General features: G+C 44.7%; 1 protein-coding gene across 3 annotated transcripts in view; it reads right to left on the bottom strand.

Moving 5' to 3' along the window:
* Window positions 1-19,516, bottom strand: part of SSBP2 (single stranded DNA binding protein 2) — a 196,710-nt gene that overhangs the window by 18,185 nt on the left and 159,009 nt on the right. For 2 of the 3 annotated variants that reach the window (XM_077288483.1, XM_077288502.1), the window contains exons 5-9: window positions 18,375-18,464; window positions 11,017-11,100; window positions 3,344-3,403; window positions 3,193-3,259; window positions 2,489-2,559 (exon numbers count right to left, since the gene is read on the bottom strand). In XM_077288483.1, coding sequence (XP_077144598.1) covers window positions 2,489-2,559; window positions 3,193-3,259; window positions 3,344-3,403; window positions 11,017-11,100; window positions 18,375-18,464 — 372 coding nt within the window. The remainder of the gene's footprint in view (window positions 1-2,488; window positions 2,560-3,192; window positions 3,260-3,343; window positions 3,404-11,016; window positions 11,101-18,374; window positions 18,465-19,516) is intronic. The other variant, XM_077288492.1, reaches the window with a different exon arrangement.

Here is a 19,516-nt window from a genome sequence, read left to right on the forward strand (position 1 = left end):
AAGAATGCATCCATACATAGTGCGGAGAGGGAAGAATGCATCCATACATAGTGCGGAGAGGGAAGAATGCATACATACATAGTGCGGAGAGGGGAAAATGCATCCATACATAGTGCGGAGAGGGGAAAATACATCCATACATAGTGTGGAGAGGGTAGAATGCATCCATACATAGTGCAGAGAGGGAAGAATGCATCCATACATAGTGCGGAGAGGGAAGAATGCATCCATACATAGTGCGGAGAGGGAAGAATGCATACATACATAGTGCGGAGAGGGGAAAATGCATCCATACATAGTGCGGAGAGGTGAAAATGCATCCATACATAGTGCAGAGAGGCAAGAATGCATCCATACATAGTGCGGAGAGGGAAGAATGCATACATACATAGTGCGGAGAGGGGAAAATGCATCCATACATAGTGCAGAGAGGGGAAAATACATCCATACATAGTGCGGTGAGGGAAGAATGCATCCATACATAGTGCGGAGAGGGAAGAATGCATCCATACATAGTGCGGTGAGGGAAGAATGCATCCATACATAGTGCGGTGAGGGAAGAATGCATCCATACATAGTGCGGAGAGGGTAGAATGCATCCATACATAGTGCGGTGAGGGAAGAATGCATCCATACATAGTGCGGAGAGGGAAGAATGCATCCATACATAGTGCCAAAAGGGGAAAATGCATTCATACATAGTGCGGAGAGGGGAAATGCATCCATACATAGTGCGGAGAGGGAAGAATGCATCCATACATAGTGCGGAGAGGGGAAAATGCATCCATACAAAGTGCGGAGAGAGGAAAATGCATCCATACATAGTGCGGAGAGAGGAAAATGCATCCATACATAGTGCGGAGAGAGGAAAATGCATCCATACATAGTGCGGAGAGAGGAAAATGCATCCATACATAGTGCGGAGAGAGGAAAATGCATCCATACATAGTGCGGAGGGAGGAAAATGCATCCATATTTTCATGTAGGGCAGATAATGTAGTAGGTTTCAGTGTATTAGAATGCAGAAAGGGAAAAAAGAACACACGGAGCCACCTGCTGGGGTGGAGGGAATCACAGAGCCTGAATATACAGAGAGAACCTATGAAAAACTGTGGAGGGGAAGGCGGCTAAATAGCACAATCGCTACCAAGTGATAAGATTCCTTGTGGGCTGTAGAAGGAGAAATCGGTACAGGAATGAAGCTGTGCTAGTACATAACAGTGGTGAAGGCAGCAGCATCTTGGACACACACAACTAATATGCAATAACTATTACTCAAAGCAACACGAGAAAGGGCTAAAATTAGGAGAAGGCTGCAAACTGCTTATTACGGGGTCTAAAATGAATGAAAAAATAAAAATTCCAACCTTGAACTTAGTGCAACTTCTTTAAAGGGAATCTGCCTCCAGGTGTTTGCTACCCCATCTGAGAATGATGTAGGGGCAGACGTTGATGCCAGGAATGTTTGCTAGATTTTTGATAAAATGACTGCTTTATCTGCTGCAGATCTCTGAATGCAGTGCTCTGTATAATCCTGCCCACACCACTGACTGGCAGCATTCTGTGTACATGGTACATTGATGAAAAGCTGCCAATCAGTGGTGGGAGCAGTGTTACACAGAGCAGGGGGACTACATGGCATGAGTCCTGTAGAGATAATCTCCTGCTGATAGAATGCTGATTTTATTAAAACTACAGCACAAAGCCCAATAAGTGACAAATCACTAGAATCTGGGTTTCTGCCCCTACATCATGCTGGTCTCTGATTGAAAGGCATAAAAAACTAGTGACAGATTACCTTTAACACAACATAACTAGTAAAAATGTAAAAATAAATGTTCCCATGTCTCAAAGGCATTCATAGCCTTTAATCCTTTAAAACTTCCAGCAACCCTCCTTGAATGATCCTGGATCATCACTCTAAGGACCATCCATCTTACTGAGCGGAGGTAAAGATCAAATCGTAAAAATGAGCTTTGCAGAAATAGTTTTCAATAACTGGCTAATTGGCTTGTGGCACATTTTTGAGTTGTGCGGACCCGTTAATCTATTTGGGATTCTTTCAGGATATAAATAAAAGCTTTGTGCAATCTAATTGTAATCATCAAATATTAGTCAAGGAACCAAAGACGCAGAACAGCAGTGGCCACTCTGTGGAATTGTTAATAATAATTATAATAATAATAATAATAGCAGTACTATTTAAAAGTCCATCTCCCACGTGTAGAGATCTGAGGATGGTGCTGGTTACAACATGCTCACTGGGACCCACGTGCTGTATAAGAATGACACGGTGCGATGAATATGGACACAGTCAGGATTCACCTCTTCATATCGGACATTCTTTAATATGCAGGACATATATTAAAGACCCGAAGGCACCTCAGCAAGGATGAAGCTGGCAAACTCCTCCAACACTGAGAACCTCACAGCGCCAGCTTTCCAACCAGAGACCCCACAACCCCCTACTAAGACATATGGTACGTACCTGTGGGCCGAGAGGAACCATTCCTCGGGGGCCACTCATCCTCTGCATTGGCCCACCCATGTTTGGATGACCTGAAGGAGTCAGGACACATAATAAAAGTTACTTCCATACACCATCGGAGACATTTACTCTCAATGTCACACTAGGAAACGCGTTCTTGCAGCAGTTAGCAGAATCATCTCCTTGGAGTGAGATGACCCAGCAAAGTGGTGACTGCATGATAATGTGACTGCACGAAGGCAATGACAGAAGACAGAGCGGTTATTAATGTTTCCCGTCAGTTTGCAGCATAGTGATACAACAAGCGGCATTTCTAATAGCTGACCATCTACCGTAATGGTAGCGATATGGGGGGGATAAAGATTATTCTACATTTGTTGTTAGAATGTCTTCTGAAAGCATCTGGACCGGGGTTTACCACTTGGCATGAGGTGCAATTGGAAGAATAGTGGGGGCACTGATCCAAAATCCTGCATAACATGGCACCAATACTGCTCCAATAAAAGGGTTTTCTGGGAGTGACAGACTGATGACGGCCTCTTATTTATCACTAAGGCCCCACTCAGACACGCGTTTTTCACGTAATGATCTGTGTTTTTCATGAATCGGGCCGTAGTTTCACACTGGATCTATAGCTGAACACTTACAAGTTACTAAGAACTAACATCAGTAACAACTGTACAGCTCGGTCCTACTTTTATCACCTTGCTGTCTTGAAGGATCCATACCGCTGGGAAGTAACGTCTGGCTGCCAGGAACGCCGGCCAGTCCCTGGAGAAAGAAACACCTCGCTTACAGACAGAACACAGCAAGGGTAAAGGACGACAGTATTCGGAGGGTTAATGGTACACTTACCTGATTAGGTATTCTTAATGGAGGCCGTGGACCACCGGGATATCGAGGGGACATGAAAGGCTAAAAAAAGGGAAAAATATTACTATATCCAGAATTGTATGGAAAACTTCCAGACCTAATTTCTTCGCCGCTTTTTGCACAGAACCAATGAATTCTGATAGATAGTAAACAAAAAAATCATTATAAACCAGTTCTACACTTTACAAAATGACTAATAGTCTCCATTCTGAATGTCCCAGCTATTCCAGACACTGGACCTTTGTGTCCACGAAACTCGCTTTATTCCATATGTGCAGGTGGTTTGCATGGTCCATTCTAAGTGTAGGGACCAGAATACACTGTATACACCAAGTATAACTGGAAATACACAGTCTATATCACATTATCCCCTGAGCTTCCCATGACCAGACGAGGAGGACAGAAGCTGCTGCTCAGCAGGCAGGTTGGTGTATAGTCTGTACCACCACCAATTATTCCCCGGCTGCGCTGCTGAACTTACTTTTCACGACACCAGTGAGATTCAGGAAAAGTATTTGTACGCACGATGACTAAAACCACCAATACTTTATAGATTGCTTGAATTCATAAAGGGAATCTGTCACCAGGTGTTTGTCTCCATCTTATGTTGATTTCAGATTTAGCTGGTAGAGACCCTGATTCCAGCGAAGTGTCACTTACTGGGCTTCTTGTTGTAATTTTGATAAAATCAGCAGGAGATTATCACTAGAAGATTAGTAAACCTGCTGCCACATAGTCCTCCATATTCATGAGCTCTGTGTAGTCCCGCCCCACCACTGATTGGCAACTTTCTGCCTATGCACAGTGTACACAGAAAGCTGCCAATGAGTGGTGTGGATGGGGTTATACAGAGCTCAGCATTAAAAAAAATGTAGATTTGCAGCAGATAAAACAGACTATCAAAATAGCAGAAAACACACCAGTAATTGACACATCACTGGAATCAGGGCCTCTGCCCTAACCTCACACTGCTCTCAGTTGCAGCAGCAACCTGCTGTCAGATTCCTTTTATACCCATATATGTTAGACCACAGTAAATTATCGCTGGCTGTTTTGGGGAAATAAACAATCATTTTGAACAATGACAGATGGACGAATGTTCATCAATACTCAAAACAAAGATCGGAAGAGGCTTTTTTCGGCTAATGCTAAGCAGTGGCTGCATCACTGGCTGAAAATTTATAATATCGACCCATGGGTATTGAGTAGTCATCCATCGGCCCATTGTGATTGCCGAACAGCAATCATTCCCAAATACCGCCCCCATATACTGCCCCATAGAATGCTCCATATAATTCTCCATGAACTGCCCCATATACTGCCTCATATAAAGCCCCATATAATGCGCCATACACTGCCCCATATACTTCCTCATATACTGCCTCATATAATGCCACATGTACTACCCCATATAATGCTCCATAAACTGCCCCATATAGTGGCCCATACACTGCCTCATGCACTGCCGCATATACTGCCTCATATAATGCCCCATATACTGCCCCACATAATGCCCAATATACTGCTCCATATAATGCCCAATATACTGCCCCATATAATGCCCAATATACTGCCCCATATAATGCCTCATATAATGTCCCATATAGTGCCTCATATACTGCCCCATATATTGCTCCATATACTGCTCCATATAATGCCTAATATACTGCCCCATATAATGCCTGATATGCTGCCCCATATAATGCCTCATATACTGACCCATATAGTGCCTCATATACTGCCCCACATACTACCTCATACACTGCCTCATATAATGCTCCATATAATGCCCCATATACTGCCTCATACACTGCCCCATATACTGCCTCATATAATGCCCCATATTCTACCTCACACTGCCCCATATACTGCCTCATATAATGCCCCATATACTGCTCCATATGCCCCATATACTGCCTCATACACTGCCCCATATACTGCCTCATACACTGCCCCATATACTACCTCATACACTGCCCCATATACTGCTCCATATACTGCCCCATATACTGCTCCATATAATGCCCCATACACTGCCCCATATAATACCTCATACACTGCCCCATATGCTGCTCCATATACTGCCTCATACACTGCCTCATATGCTACCCCATATAATGCCTCATACACTGCCTCATATAATGCCCCATATACTGCCTCATACACTGCCCCATATACTGCCTCATATAATGCCCCATATACTGCCTCATACACCGCCTCATATACTGCCACATATACTGCCTCATACACTGCCTCATATAATGCCCCATATACTGCCCCATATAATGCCAGCCTAGCTAAGTGTACATCTGCCTTCATTGAGCAGAGAAGAGCTGTTGCTCCCAATGCCTGGCAATGGCTTCTCTCTAACGGGGACAAAGAATCGTCACGCTCAAATCCAACATGGGTGATCAACGGCCTGAAATGCCCAACAGGAAGTATATGTGCTCGGCGTCTTCTGTAAATATCTAATATAACTCGCACTCGGTGGACTAAGCTTTGTGCCATCAGCTTCTCAGAAATCTCATATATGTGATCCTGTGAGATTGCCCTAAACTTTACGTGGGCCAAACTTCTCAGGAACTGAGGAGGAGAAGTCAACAACACATCTCTAACATCAATACAGCTAAACAGGATCGGGAAAAGGGGAAGACGATCACTTCGGTGGCGGCACATTTTTTGGATGCATACGGCAGCAGCATCAGAGGCCTAAGAATCATGGGACTGGAGGGCATAAATGTGACCATTAGGGGTGGCAACATAACCAACCAATTACTGAGATGTGAGTCCAAATGGATATATAAATTGAAGAGTCTCACACCGGTTGGACTTAATGAAGAACTATTGTTCACTGGCTACTACAAGCAACTTTAGGGTGCATTTACTGATTGGACTAAGCAATTGAGTTCTTCCTAGGTTTACTATTTTTTGGATTGGTACCCTGTATAGTGAGATAATTATTATCTTTTGATCTCCCTGTAAGATCCATCCTCTATGAGTAAAATGGGTCTTGGCAATTTCTCCTTTTTGTTGACACTCTTTGCATAAGTAGGGCAAAAAATAATAAATTAAATAGGATACGGTAACATGATTTTTGAGGTATTTTCCCTGTCATTAGGTTTCTGGGTCTAGGTGGTGATTGGTACCCAATATAGTGGAGGCTTCCCTTTTTGAGCTCACATTTTGAGTTCTGGTTTTTGAAGAATCCTCTCAGGTTGAGACAGTCTTTTATACTTTAAATCCTAGATCTAGCAGTACAAGTTAATGGGTCATCTGTGCTTTGTGACTACCTGGGTTTGTGTTGACATATCACCTGCGTATGTTTATGCACCCTCTTTATATTGGTAAATTCATCTCCTTTGCCTCATTTTGGCATTAAATACATCATACGGCAATTTCTGGCCAATTGATATCTTTCATGTCGCCTAGATTAGTATTTTTGCGGGATGGGGACTGTAGGTTCATGTAACTGACTTCAATCATCTAGTAAAATATATGTCTATGTATTTACATGCGCGTGCGTAATGGATGGAGCTCGGCTAAATGACATTGCTTTCGACTTTGAATACTTAAGAGTTCAGTATACCATTATAAATGTAGGCCCTTGGGCAATTATTTCTATATGACTGCGCTCGATAAATAAGGTGTTTCACAATTTACTGTGCCTGTGCGAATACAGCAGTTGTATATTTGTCTCCATGGTTACTCCAGTTTGTGCACATTATGAAGCAATCTGATTGGTTGGGTAGCAAGCTAGTGCTGACCTGGGCTACTGTTGTCGCCCTGGCTACTGCACCTGCGTAATAGGGTTGGCGCCGTCTTATTCTCATGGAGATCCTTGGTTATGCGCACTAGCGTTTCCCGGGATACGGTAATTCTGTGCTGATTTGTATCTCAGCGGTAACTAAGGTGACCGCGCTTGTGCAATAGGGCTGACGCCGCCGCATCTCTATGGGGATTCCTGGGCATAGGCAATACCCATTTCCGGGACGCTAAGGAGACAACATGCTAGTGCCTGTACTCCGGCGTGACTCGTGTCACAGCTGCAATGAATTTCTTAAATTGTAAGTGCTATATATACTTTTGTCTGTAAGCTATCACACTACTCTACCCCTGATGAAGTCACTTTGGTGACGATACGCGTTGGGTGGGCTACATGGGAGCCGGTTCCGTTTTTCCATCTCATCTTCCTCAGCCATTTACAGAGTGTGAGCATGTCTATTAGGAGCTTATTCTATGCATTTTCATCTGATTCATTCTTTTTGCTCAACTATGTTGGTTCTCCAATGAAATGCCCATATGGGTATGGTACTAAAATGTTATTTGTGCATTTAGGCTCTGTATATCTAGTGTTACTCTTCCTGTCTATCAGATTATTATAGACACTGCACTTTGCACCTTCTATTTGCCTATATTGGGTACCAATCCATGAGAATAGGGTTGTTTATGGTCTAGATTTAATAATAATAATAATATCTATATGAGGAGATTTGATCAGGAACTGTTCCCCCATGTGTACTTTCTTTGTCTTCCCTTATTGCTTTCTTGGGTATATTCTGTTGTGCTATTTGCGGTTTTAAATGTTTTTAAATTCAAGTTGTGTGGTTAAAAAGACATTGAATAAAATTTGTAACTTTTTCTTGTTGATCCCTGCGTTTGTGCATGTTTCTTTTCTTCTTTTTTGTATGGTCTATGTTTGACATGCAGCGGGTTGAGCACATAGAATATTATTGTTGATGGTGCCCTCTGTCCTATAGTGGTTTGCTATCAGCTTCTCAACACTCTACTATGATGGGCAATTAAACAACAAAGAAGGCTCCTCACTCCCAGCTGCATATAGAAGAATACTTGTGTAGTGCCCGGATATTGCTGGCATGTCAGGCCATGAGACAGCGAGCCGACAGTCACTGCTTTCTTCGGATTACACCGGGAATCTTCCTACGGTGGAGGCTCGTCATGGGCACAAGCGTCCTGTAGGCCACAGCCTTCATCTTCACATTACCTTACGTGTTCTATAGGGCGGTAGAACGGCCATGATTGCCTTCCATACCTCCAGCTTTATAGCAGAAGATTGTACTTTACTCCCTATCCACTGGAACCTTTTAGACTTCTAATGGTTGTACCAAGTTTGGACGTTATCTCCTATCCTTAGGATAAGGGATAACTTCCCAATGACTCAGGCCCCAGGAACCCAAGAACAGGGGCTCTGAAAAGCCCAGTGTGAATGGAGCAGAGGTCAATCGTGTGCACTTCCAATCCATTAATTCTTAAAGGGACCTCCGGAGGTAACCAAGCGCTCGCTGTCAGCACTCCCATTAAGAATACAGCGGTGCACATGACTGACCACTGCTCCATTCACACTGGCCCCTTCAGAGCCTAGGTTGTCGGGATCATTGGGGGCTACCGCAGTCGGACTCCCAGCAATCGGGGAGTTATCCTTACATAGGGGAGAACTTCCAAACTTAGCCATTTATTGCAGTAAAGAGGGTTATACCAACATAAGAATACCCCTTTGACTTCTATTAACACAGTTTCTTTCCTTTGAAGGGGTATGTTCACATGTGGCATTTTTTCATTTTTTGGTATGTATTTTTTTCTGCGGCAAAATTGCTGCATCTCACAGTACCAGTGAAGTTAATGATATTTCAAAAATCTCCTCCACACGCTGCGCTTTCCTACTTGTCTTTTTGTGTTAAAAATAATAAACTCAGTGCTGGTCACTCTCCCCAGGTCCAGAGCTGCCCTCTCCACCGCTGCTCCTAGACTTTTGCTCACTTTCCCCAGGTCCAGAGCTGCCCTCTCCACCGCTGCTCCTAGACTTTTGCTCACTTTCCCCAGGTCCAGAGCTGCCCTCTCCACCGCTGCTCCTAGTCTTTTGCTCACTTTCCCCAGGTCCAGAGCTGCCCTCTCCACCGCTGCTCCAAGTCTTTTGCTCACTTTCCCCAGGTCCAGAGCTGCCCTCTCCACCGCTGCTCCTAGTCTTTTGCTCACTTTCCCCAGGTCCAAAGCTGCCCTCTCCACCGCTGCTCCAAGTCTTTTGCTCACTTTCCCCAGGTCCAGAGCTGCCCTCTCCAACCCTGCTCCTAGTCTTTTGCTCACTCTCCCCAGGTCCAGAGCTGCCCTCTCCACCGCTGCTCCTAGTCCTTTGCTCACTCTCCCCAGGTCCAGAGCTGCCCTCTCCAACCCTGCTCCTAGTCTTTTGCTCACTCTCCCCAGGTCCAGAGCTGCCCTCTCCACCACTGCTCCTAGTCTTTTGCTTACTCTCCCCAGGTCCAGAGCTGCCCTCTCCACCGCTGCTCCAAGTCTTTTGCTCACTCTCCCCAGGTCCAAAGCTGCCCTCTCCACCGCTGCTCCAAGTCTTTTGCTCACTCTCCCCAGGTCTAGAGATGCCCTCTCCACCGCCGCTCCTAGTCTTCTGATCACTCTCCCCAGGTCCAGAGCTACTCTCTCCACCACTGCTCCTAGTCTTTGTTGACATGCTGCAGCGGTGACTACAGCACGTGACCACTGCAGCCAAATCTCTGGGTGATTGGCAGTAGCGGCAGAGACGTGATGCCAAGTTTATTACTTTTCACACAAGCAAGCCGATATACCAGCTATAAATGGAGACGCCCTGTAACGGGCGAACACTGCCTGTATGTTTTTTATTTCGTAGGATTTCCCGCTGCCAAATGATAAACTCTGAATTGACCCTTTCAGGTATTCGGCTTTGCTTGGCAATATCTTTCATTTCCTTCTTCAATCCTTTACATTTCATCCAATACCCTCTCTCCTAAAAGCAGGATTCCTCTGGGAAGGGAGGAATGGCAAGCAATTGGGGGAGGTGTTCAGATCCAGGATCCCCGACCCTCCATAAATCTCCCTTAAATGGTGGGATTCACCACTATGACCGTTGTGCTACTAATGTTCAGGCCACATTTATCAGCAGGAATAGTCGAGTCGGGCAACCTCCACCTACTCTCTATTAAAGGGAATCAGTCAGCAGGTTTTTCTATGTAATCTAAGGACAGCACGAAGGAGGGGTTAAAGCACAGATTTCAAAGATGTGTTACATGTCCGGCTGTGTGCTGCCGTTTACTTACCCTCAAGCTTTCATCACCTGGTGATTAGCATCATCTGGACTATAGAAGCTACAGCAGTGTGTGCATGCTAGTCAGACTCCGCCCCTCCTGTGATAAGCAGCTCACTGTCAATAGACAATGTACATACAAAGCTTGGTGTGGACGGGGTTAGCTTTCTCAGCTCTGCTGCATTGCTAAATCTAAGAACTCCGATTGTGTCAGAACGAATGCACCATGTAATCTAAGTGATACATCGCTGGATTCAGGGTCTCTTCCTCTACATTAAGCTGCTCTCAGAAGAGGTAGGAAAAACCTGCTGACAGATTCCCTTTAAGAATCCGCCATGCGCAAATACCACGTGCATGAAAAGATGGTTACAGAAGGGGGTAAATTAATCACAACAGACTTTGGAGTTAGTTGACCACCTATGGGGACAGTTAGTTTATTATTTTAATGGTCAGGAATAATAAACAAATCAGGGTAAAAAGTTAGAATCCGCGGCAAAGCTTCAGGGCATTGGCTACCAGACTTAAGCGATGGACTATAGTCGGCCCTTCCAAACAAAAAAAAACAACAAACTCTAGTGTACTCTACCTGCCCGTGGGGTCCTATCATGGAGCTGCTGAGGTTGTGAGGTAGGTGATGTGCATGTGGTGATGGCTGTGAACCTGGAGGACCCTAGAGGGTAATGAGATCACGGATATCATTAGACAGGGACTTTCTTATTGGTAAGAGGAAAAGATCAGTGATCACAGATTAGAGTCTGGCAAGGCGCTGTTCACATTACAGGGGATCTGTCGCCAGACTTCACCACACAAACTGCATACATTCGTCAACACATCACAACTACATGGTGGTATAACTGTAGAGTTCTTTCTTAAAGGTTTCCTTCTGCTTTTTAAGAGTCTACATCTAGCTGGACTCCTACAGTGCACATAGTAATATCAGGGACATATTTTCAAAGTAAGTACTCCAACCTCATCGGGTCTAATAACCTACAAACTGAATACATTATTCATTGGATCTATAGGGTGACTGATCCATTTCAACACTTTTTTGCCCCTTACCTTAGGGGGTTTCATATGTTTGATGTCAATAATGGCAGCACTATTCCACCAGTCTAAAATACCTGAAACCCAACACACCCCATTCAAAGGACGGCATCATCTATGACCAGAAGCCATGACAAGTGTGAACGGAGCTGTACACTGCCTTCTCTCCCTGGTGACAGGACCTGCAGTATTACACCAGCTAGTGATTACAATGCAGTAGGAACTGGTCTATGTAATGCATCTGATGTGCAGGAAACGTTATTACCAGTACTACTAATGCCTTGCTTTATTCTTTAGAGATTTCTTGTTATTTTTCTCCATTGCTCTGGTTGTGTAATAAGCTGGGGGTTATTTCCATTTTGCTCTAAAACATCTGTAATATTAAAATGAATATGTCACTGACTGTTCAAACCAAGCACTGGTGCTGTGTGCAGCCTTGGCGTGAGCACCTGTAGTTGTACACCAATCCTTGCCCTTTTCTGAGCTGCCAATGAAGGAGACGGATGGGAAGTTGCACTGAGCTTTGTGGACACCCAAGGGTGCAGAGACTGGGCTTGGTTTGAAATGTCAATATGTCGACAAACTCGCTATAAATGGCCTAAAATGTAACCATCATTTAAGTCCTATTTCATAAATCAAGAGTGCTCATGAAAACACACGACTTAGTAATATATCCCAGCAGAGAAATCGGTTTTGTTCTCATCCAGGATCGATCTTTTACTCTCAATTCTTGGGTAACAGCGGTATTCCGTGTACACCAATGTAACATTACTGAGAGAAGATGTGAGAGTTGGTGCTTCTAACATTCTATGTAGAACGGAGGAGGAGATAGAGGCAGACACAGATATTCTGCGGCAAGCTCTCCTGGAAAACCCAAATCCCATTCTCCATAGAACTATACGAGCACCAACTGTCATCTCCTATCTCACTAACGGGAAAACCTGCATTCAATGAAGAAACAGTATAATAATAACAATAATTAGTTTACTGCTAATTGAGAATTTTGAGAATAAAAGATCAGTCCAGGAAAAGAAAGAAGCACATTTCTCTGATAAGATATAATACAGAATTGCTTATTTCCATGTGTATTATTAATTAAAACACCGGATACTCTCTAAATTCTCTCAAATGTCCATCAGATACAGTAATTTTTAAACAGACAGATCTTTAGTCAGTGGTCTGAAAATCAATAGTCCATGCATAGCTCCTAGTATGATCATGGAGAGGCATGGTGGGTGCAATGTCTGAAAAAAAGACAGTGGCGCCAAACTGATCAGAGGTGATCGTGGACCTCACCAATCATATACCGATTATGTATCTGGAAAATCACAGTAAAATAAAAAACCTATCATTAAACTTCCCAGAAATGACCTCATAAATAATAACAAACAAAAGAAGTCAAACTGCAAATCAGATGGTGAAAATCCGTAAATGTTAAAAATCCTTTTCTAAAATATATAAACAAAACTAAATTAGAACCAGAGGGTATTTCCACAATTGATATATAAATTACAAATAAAAATTACGGTATATAATTTTACTTTTATCATTCACATTTTTGTGTTGTGTTGCAATTGCTGCTTCAGTCCACTAGGTGGCATTGCAGACACAGATAACGATTGCTCGGCTTCCCCTTCTTTTTAACCTTGTCGCTTTATTTTTTTTTTTAGTGTGAAATATAGCGTTTAATTTTATTTTAGGCTACGAGGTATCTGTTTTATAAACACAGGGTCACACACTGTATTCAGCTGAGATTATTTACCAAAATCTGATCATTACAAATGGATGGAGAAGAATGAAGAGCCCCCGTCCCTGCGTAATCGTCAGACACCTCTCTTTAGGGAAAAGACTGAAGTTACTGACTTGGGGTTCTTCCAAATATGAAGCCATCACAACATTTAAAGAAATCCGTCTACTGTCTCCCCATAGAAGACTGTGTCATCTAGAGAGGAATGAACGATAAGTAATTATACGCGATTCCTAAAAATCACCTTGGGCTCAGCACACCGACACTTTTCTTTGTCACACCAAACTAATGCTCGGCTATGTTATGGCCACTGCACGGCCTGCAGGGGTGGCCCACCCATGAATATACGGTAATCCCACCTGCCAGGCACACAGTATATTGTCTGCATATCTCCAGACGCTGGAGAATAACGGCCGTGCCGCCTCACGGATTTCATTATAGGAGGTCGTAACTATGCTCCGAGCAAAAAAAGGATCCAATATAAATCTATACTTTCATAGATACATTGATTAGCACTTCCCAGCTTCTGCTGATGATCACTTTGCATTTAGCTATGAAGTGACCCTAATGGCGGATTCATGCTGCCGAGCCACGGGTGGCACGTGTCACACACCGGCTGTCAGTCATACTAGTAGCACAGGTTTTAGCAATTTAGTTTTCAGATTAAAAACTATTTTATATGCAACTGAGGGGCTCCCGTGCACCCTTGGCATAGTCGGGGCCTCAGTGCACCGCTGCTGGGAACCTGGTCATATCTTGAGCGTTTTCAGAACTCAATCACCGGCTCTGATCCTCCGCACGGACGCTGCATGAGCCCAGTCTTCTGCAGTATAGTACCCAATGGCAGCTGCAGACAGGAGCGAGTGACGGGAGCCCACAATGACACTGTGTGTGAATGGCTACTGCAGTGTCGGAGTGCGCACTCATTGCTGACCCCTGTCTGTAGTATGGTACCAAGCAGTGGCTGCAGGCAGGAGTCAGCAATGATCGTGCACACCGACACTCCAGGAGCCCATCTGTGCTTGTATAGTCTCACTGTGGGCTCCCATCACTGGCTCCTGTCTGGAGCTGCCATTAAGTACTGTACTGCGGACAGGAGCCAGCAGTGAGAACACGCACACCGCCACTACAAGAGCCCATCCGCAGTGCCATTGCAGATTCTCATCGCTAGCTTCAGTCTGTGGTACTGTACTGCGGACAGGAGCCAGCGATGAAAGTGCACACCGACACTGAGCATGGTGGGCTCCTGCAGTGCCCATGTGGAGATGCGGAGCCTCTGACTGAGTGCAGGCACAGCGTGCTGTCAATCAAGACATGACAAAGTGCTCAGCATGCAAACTGAGGGGACAGAACTGTGCGCTGAGCCCTCGGCCATGCTAAGGGGGCACCAAATCTCACTCATTTACATATAAAAATACATTTTTTTGGCAACTAAACCTCTAATATCTATACTACAGGTATGACTTGTATAATGTCTAAGGCCCCGACGGGATTTAATTAGAATATGGGGGGGTGACAGGACCCTTTAATCCAGCAATGTAGGTTTCATTCTGTAACACTGTGGTGTGTCAGGGAAAAATGTTATAAATGAGCATGACTAGTCCGAGAGGCGGATCCGCCGACTGCTCCATCCAGCTGACCTGCCTGTTGTGGGGTGAAGCTGGCAGGGACCTTACCTCCGAAATCAGTCGTCATAGTCAGGAGGTCCCCTGAAATGCCAGTGTGTCATGCTGAGGCATGAGGAATCAGCGGACAGGTTCCCTTTAAGATTCCCCAGTAGGGCAGACCCCCAGGATTTGTGGCGATCAGTCTCAGTGACACTTTACACCTCTAGGGGGCGCTTCACAGTAAGTCACGTATGCTTCATTTGGGAGGAGATTTGTACAGATCTCTGACAGACTGAGAGCTTAATGTTACAGTAATGAGCATAAAACACAATCTGCCGGACCCCGAGCATGCGGCACAGGACTGCGGGGTCAGGGAGGAGCGGGCACACTGGTCCCAACAGGAGGGGGCTCCTATAGGCTTCCTGGTACGGACATAGCCGTCATGAGACAGGAGCTGTCAATCATGTCTGCAGGAGACGAGATGTTAATTGCACCGTTCTCCGAATGGCCTCGTAAAAAGGTAATAAGTGAAGCTCCCGTCACACCGAGCAGAGGAGGGAACAGCGACACCTAAATATTTATCTACTAGTTATGTTCCAGACTGACTGGGAACGGCGAGGACTGGGCAGGAACTGGGAGAATGGAATGGGCGGCACATAACGTAACTGTCTGCGGCCTAGTCAATCACTGAGACAACTGGTCACAGTCCGATGCCCAAGAACACATCACACCGCTACCTCTGTTATATAGGGAATCTGTCAGCAGGTTTTTGCCATGTAATCTGAGAGCACCATAATAAAGGAGCAGGTACCCTAGGGGTTCACAAGGTAGGGGTGCAACATACTTGCCTATACTAAAGAGCTCATTGGGCACATACAGGGTAGACGCATGTGTTTATATGGCATCATCCTAGGGTCAAAACCGATCCTACTTCTTCAACTAAGAAGCCCAAAGCTGATGGGGACAAATTATGGAAATTCTGGCATCAAAGCCAATATAATGCAGGTAAATGATCGGGTATTGGAAACAATTTGCAGTCATACATCTATAGATCGCTGTGAATTTTAGTAACCTAGAGTTGTGCAGAGAAGAGACGAACACTATCTGAACACTTTATACAAGGAGAACAATGGACGCTGACTGCATATAAACAGTAGGACTGGATCTATCTATCCTCCGCTGTCCATTGCCCTCCGCCGGGTGCTGCAGATGGAGCCCAGCAGCGGTAACTAAACAGTGTGACAGCACAGTGCCCTCCGGACGCTGCAGGAGCTGGTGATCAGAGGGGTCACTGGGTGCCAGACCTCCACTGGTCTGAGAATAAGGTGACTTGCAAAAGTATTAACGCCCATTGGCTTATAAACTATTTTGTTACATTTCAACCGGTGTTTAAGTATTTTTGCAATCTGATTTGTGTGTGACGCATCAGCACTAAATAGTTGCTGAAGTGAGAAAAATAGTGGCACAAATTAAATTTATTGGATCAAGTAAAAATTGGCATGTACAATTGTGCATATGAACGCATCAATTTTGCCAAGAAGCCCCTAAAAATCTCTGATGCAAGCAGTTTCCTTTGTGACAGGAAGCCCACCTGTGTGCAATCTAAGAGTCACATGTCTGTCAGTACATACACTGCACCTTCTCTGAAAGGCCACAGAGCCGGCAACACCATTAAGCAAGAGGCACCACTAACCAAACACCATGAAGACCAAGGAGATCTCCAAACAAGTCAGGGACAAAGTGGTATAGAAGAACAAGTCAGGGCTGGGTTACAGAAAAAATTCCCGATCTCTGATGATCCCCTGGATCAAATGAAAAGAACATGGGACCACTACAAATTTGCCAAGAGGACCACCCACCAAAACTGTCAGCCCGGGCAAGGAGGGCATTAATCAGAGAGGCAGCACAGACACCAAAGGTAACACTGAAGGATCTGCAGAGTTCCCAAGCAGAGATTGGAGTATATGTCCATAAGATCACAATAAGCCATACACTCCTTAGATGTGGCCTTTTATGGAAGAGTGGGAAGAAAAAAGCTTTCATGAACACACAAAAATTGTAAGGCTCGTTTTGAGTTTGCTCAAATACATGTGGGACACTCCGCAAATGTATGGAGGAAGGTGCTGTGGTCAGATGAGACCAAAATTTAACTTTTTGGCTACTAAGGTAAATGCTATGTCCGGCGCCAAACCAACACAGCTAATCACGCCAAGAACACCATCCCTACAGTGAAACATGGTGGTGGCAGCATCATGCTGTGGAGATGTTTTTCGGCAGCTGGGACAAGGAAAATGGTACGAGTAGAGGGGAAGGTGGATAGTGCGAAATACAGGGATATGCATGAGCAAAACATGTTTCAGTCTGTCAGTGATTTGAGACTAGGATGGAGGTTCATCTTCCAACAAGACAATGACCCAAAGCATACTGCTGAAGCAACACTTGAGTGGTTTAAGAGGAAACGCATAAATGTTTCAAGTCTGTGGTCAGACTTGAAGATTGCGGTTCACCACAGGAAACCATTTAACTTCAAGGATCTGAATCAGTTATGGTTTGAGGAATGGGCAAAAATCCCAGTGGCAAAGTGTGGAAAGCTCATAGCGACTTCTCCAAAGCGACTTGCAGTTGTAACTGTGTAAAAAGAGGCTCTACAAAGTGCTGACTTTAGGGGAGTGAATAGTTATGCACACTGCAGTTTTCAGTCATTTTGTCCTGTTTGTTGTTTGCTTCACAAAAAAAGAAGAAAACCAAATGTCCACAGTTGTAGGCATGTTCTTTACATGAACTGGTGCAAACCCTAGAAAAAAAAACTGTGAAATTCCAGGTTGTGAGGTAGCAAAACATGAAAAATGCCAGGGGAGGGGGGAGAATACTTCGCAAGCCACTGTTATGTTATCAATATGTCAGTACTGGAAAAACCTTTATAGGGGTAAGTCCATACATAGTGGCCACAGTATGCAGGAAAAAGCACCTACATGCAGGTTTACCAGAAATATGTCCATGCCCCTGTTGCCATTTGGAGCATTTATGGTAAGGACTGACCACTGTATGTCAGGAACGCTGCACAGGTCCTGCCATTTTGGAGAGCCATCACAATTGGGCCCTTACTCAGAGTCATACACTTGCCCATTTGTACTGCTTATGAGACATCACTTTCCAGAACTGTTATCTTGCTGCTGAATACATCCCGCCTGTTATCCAATATTATACACCTGTTTTATTGTTGTGGCTGATGGCTATATATCTGAAGGGGTTTCTTAAAGTCACCTACCAGACAAAGCTCAACAGGTAAACAGCTTCCTATAGTTATGCTATAATATTAGATGTAAAAAGACCATAAATATTCCTACAGAACGTACCCTCTTATGGTATAGTTTATTTCTCCGCTGAGACGCCTGAGCGCACCATGTAGGTAATGTAATATGAGGCGGAGAAGGTGACCACCCGCAGTCACAATAGAGACCCTCCATAAGAGATGAGGTCTCCTGCAGAACTAACTGGAGACTCTGCAGCCAGCGGCCCCCGTGTGAGTGTTTAGTCTTTGCATACCTGAAAGAATCCAGGAGGGACCGGACCCACCGGCATGCCGTCCCCCGGGGGCATATTTCCTAGAACAGGACTGGGTGCAGCGGCAGCACTCTGCAAGGAAACAAGATGCCCGATTAGTGTCAGACTTATCCATCACCAGTCTAATAACAGAACAATACATTTACATGCAGGCAGCCATGTCCTCCTCCATCCAAAGTTACTAGTTCCTAAACTGGACACAATACCTGCAGAAAAACACGGCCTTGCCTCACTCATCTGCCACAAGTGAAAACTGCTTTTGGCGCATACACCAGTTTTATAGGTCTCATGTTTTTTCGGAGAGGGTAATACTTCTCATCAGCATCATGTCAGCACTATAGGTGCAAGGAGTTCCCTGCCCACACTTCCCATTATGCATTGCTCCTGTTAATGACCAATGAATTGCCTGTCCTGTACTGAGAGTTTGACAGAAAGGAGGGACAAAGTCCTGCTCCAACTTAATTTGATCCATGTCAGTGCTGCTAGAGAAGGTGACATACGTCTGTGGATAAATTACAAGAAAAAAGGGAGACACCTAGTCTCTGGCATTTTGGAGGGTATTTCAGGGGTAATTTTTTTTTACTAAAGTTATTTGCAGATTGTCTTATTTATCACAATATCAAATTAGAGGAAAGTGCAGGGATCATGTATACGCAGAAAATCTATGTTATGGGGCACTCTTACATGTCCTCCATCTGTCATCAGTGGAGTCATGCATGGAGCTCTGACAGATCATGAAGGTGAAGAAATGCCATGGTGCTCCAATGTGTTCAGTGAAATGCTGGACATCTCCCAAAGAGCGGTGAAGCCCCTTTATTCTAGAGGTCAATGTGGCTACCCATCCAAAGCCCCCAAGTGCTTTACTAGCAGGTGGCAATAACCTGTCGCTGTATGTGATAAGGAATGGTGATGAGCGAGTGTACTCGTTGCTCGGGTGGTCTCCGAGTATTTGTGACTGCTCGGAGATTTCATTTTTGTTGGCGCAGCTGCATGATTTACGACTGCTAGCCAGCCTGAGTACATGTGGGGGGTTGCCTGGTTGCTAGGGAATCCCCACATGTATCCAAGCTGTCTAGCAGCCACAAATCATGCAGCTGTGGCAAGGAAATCTCCGGGCAGTCACA

The sequence above is a fragment of the Ranitomeya variabilis genome, chromosome 1, assembly GCF_051348905.1.
Source record: "Ranitomeya variabilis isolate aRanVar5 chromosome 1, aRanVar5.hap1, whole genome shotgun sequence".
Lineage (NCBI taxonomy): Eukaryota > Metazoa > Chordata > Amphibia > Anura > Dendrobatidae > Ranitomeya > Ranitomeya variabilis.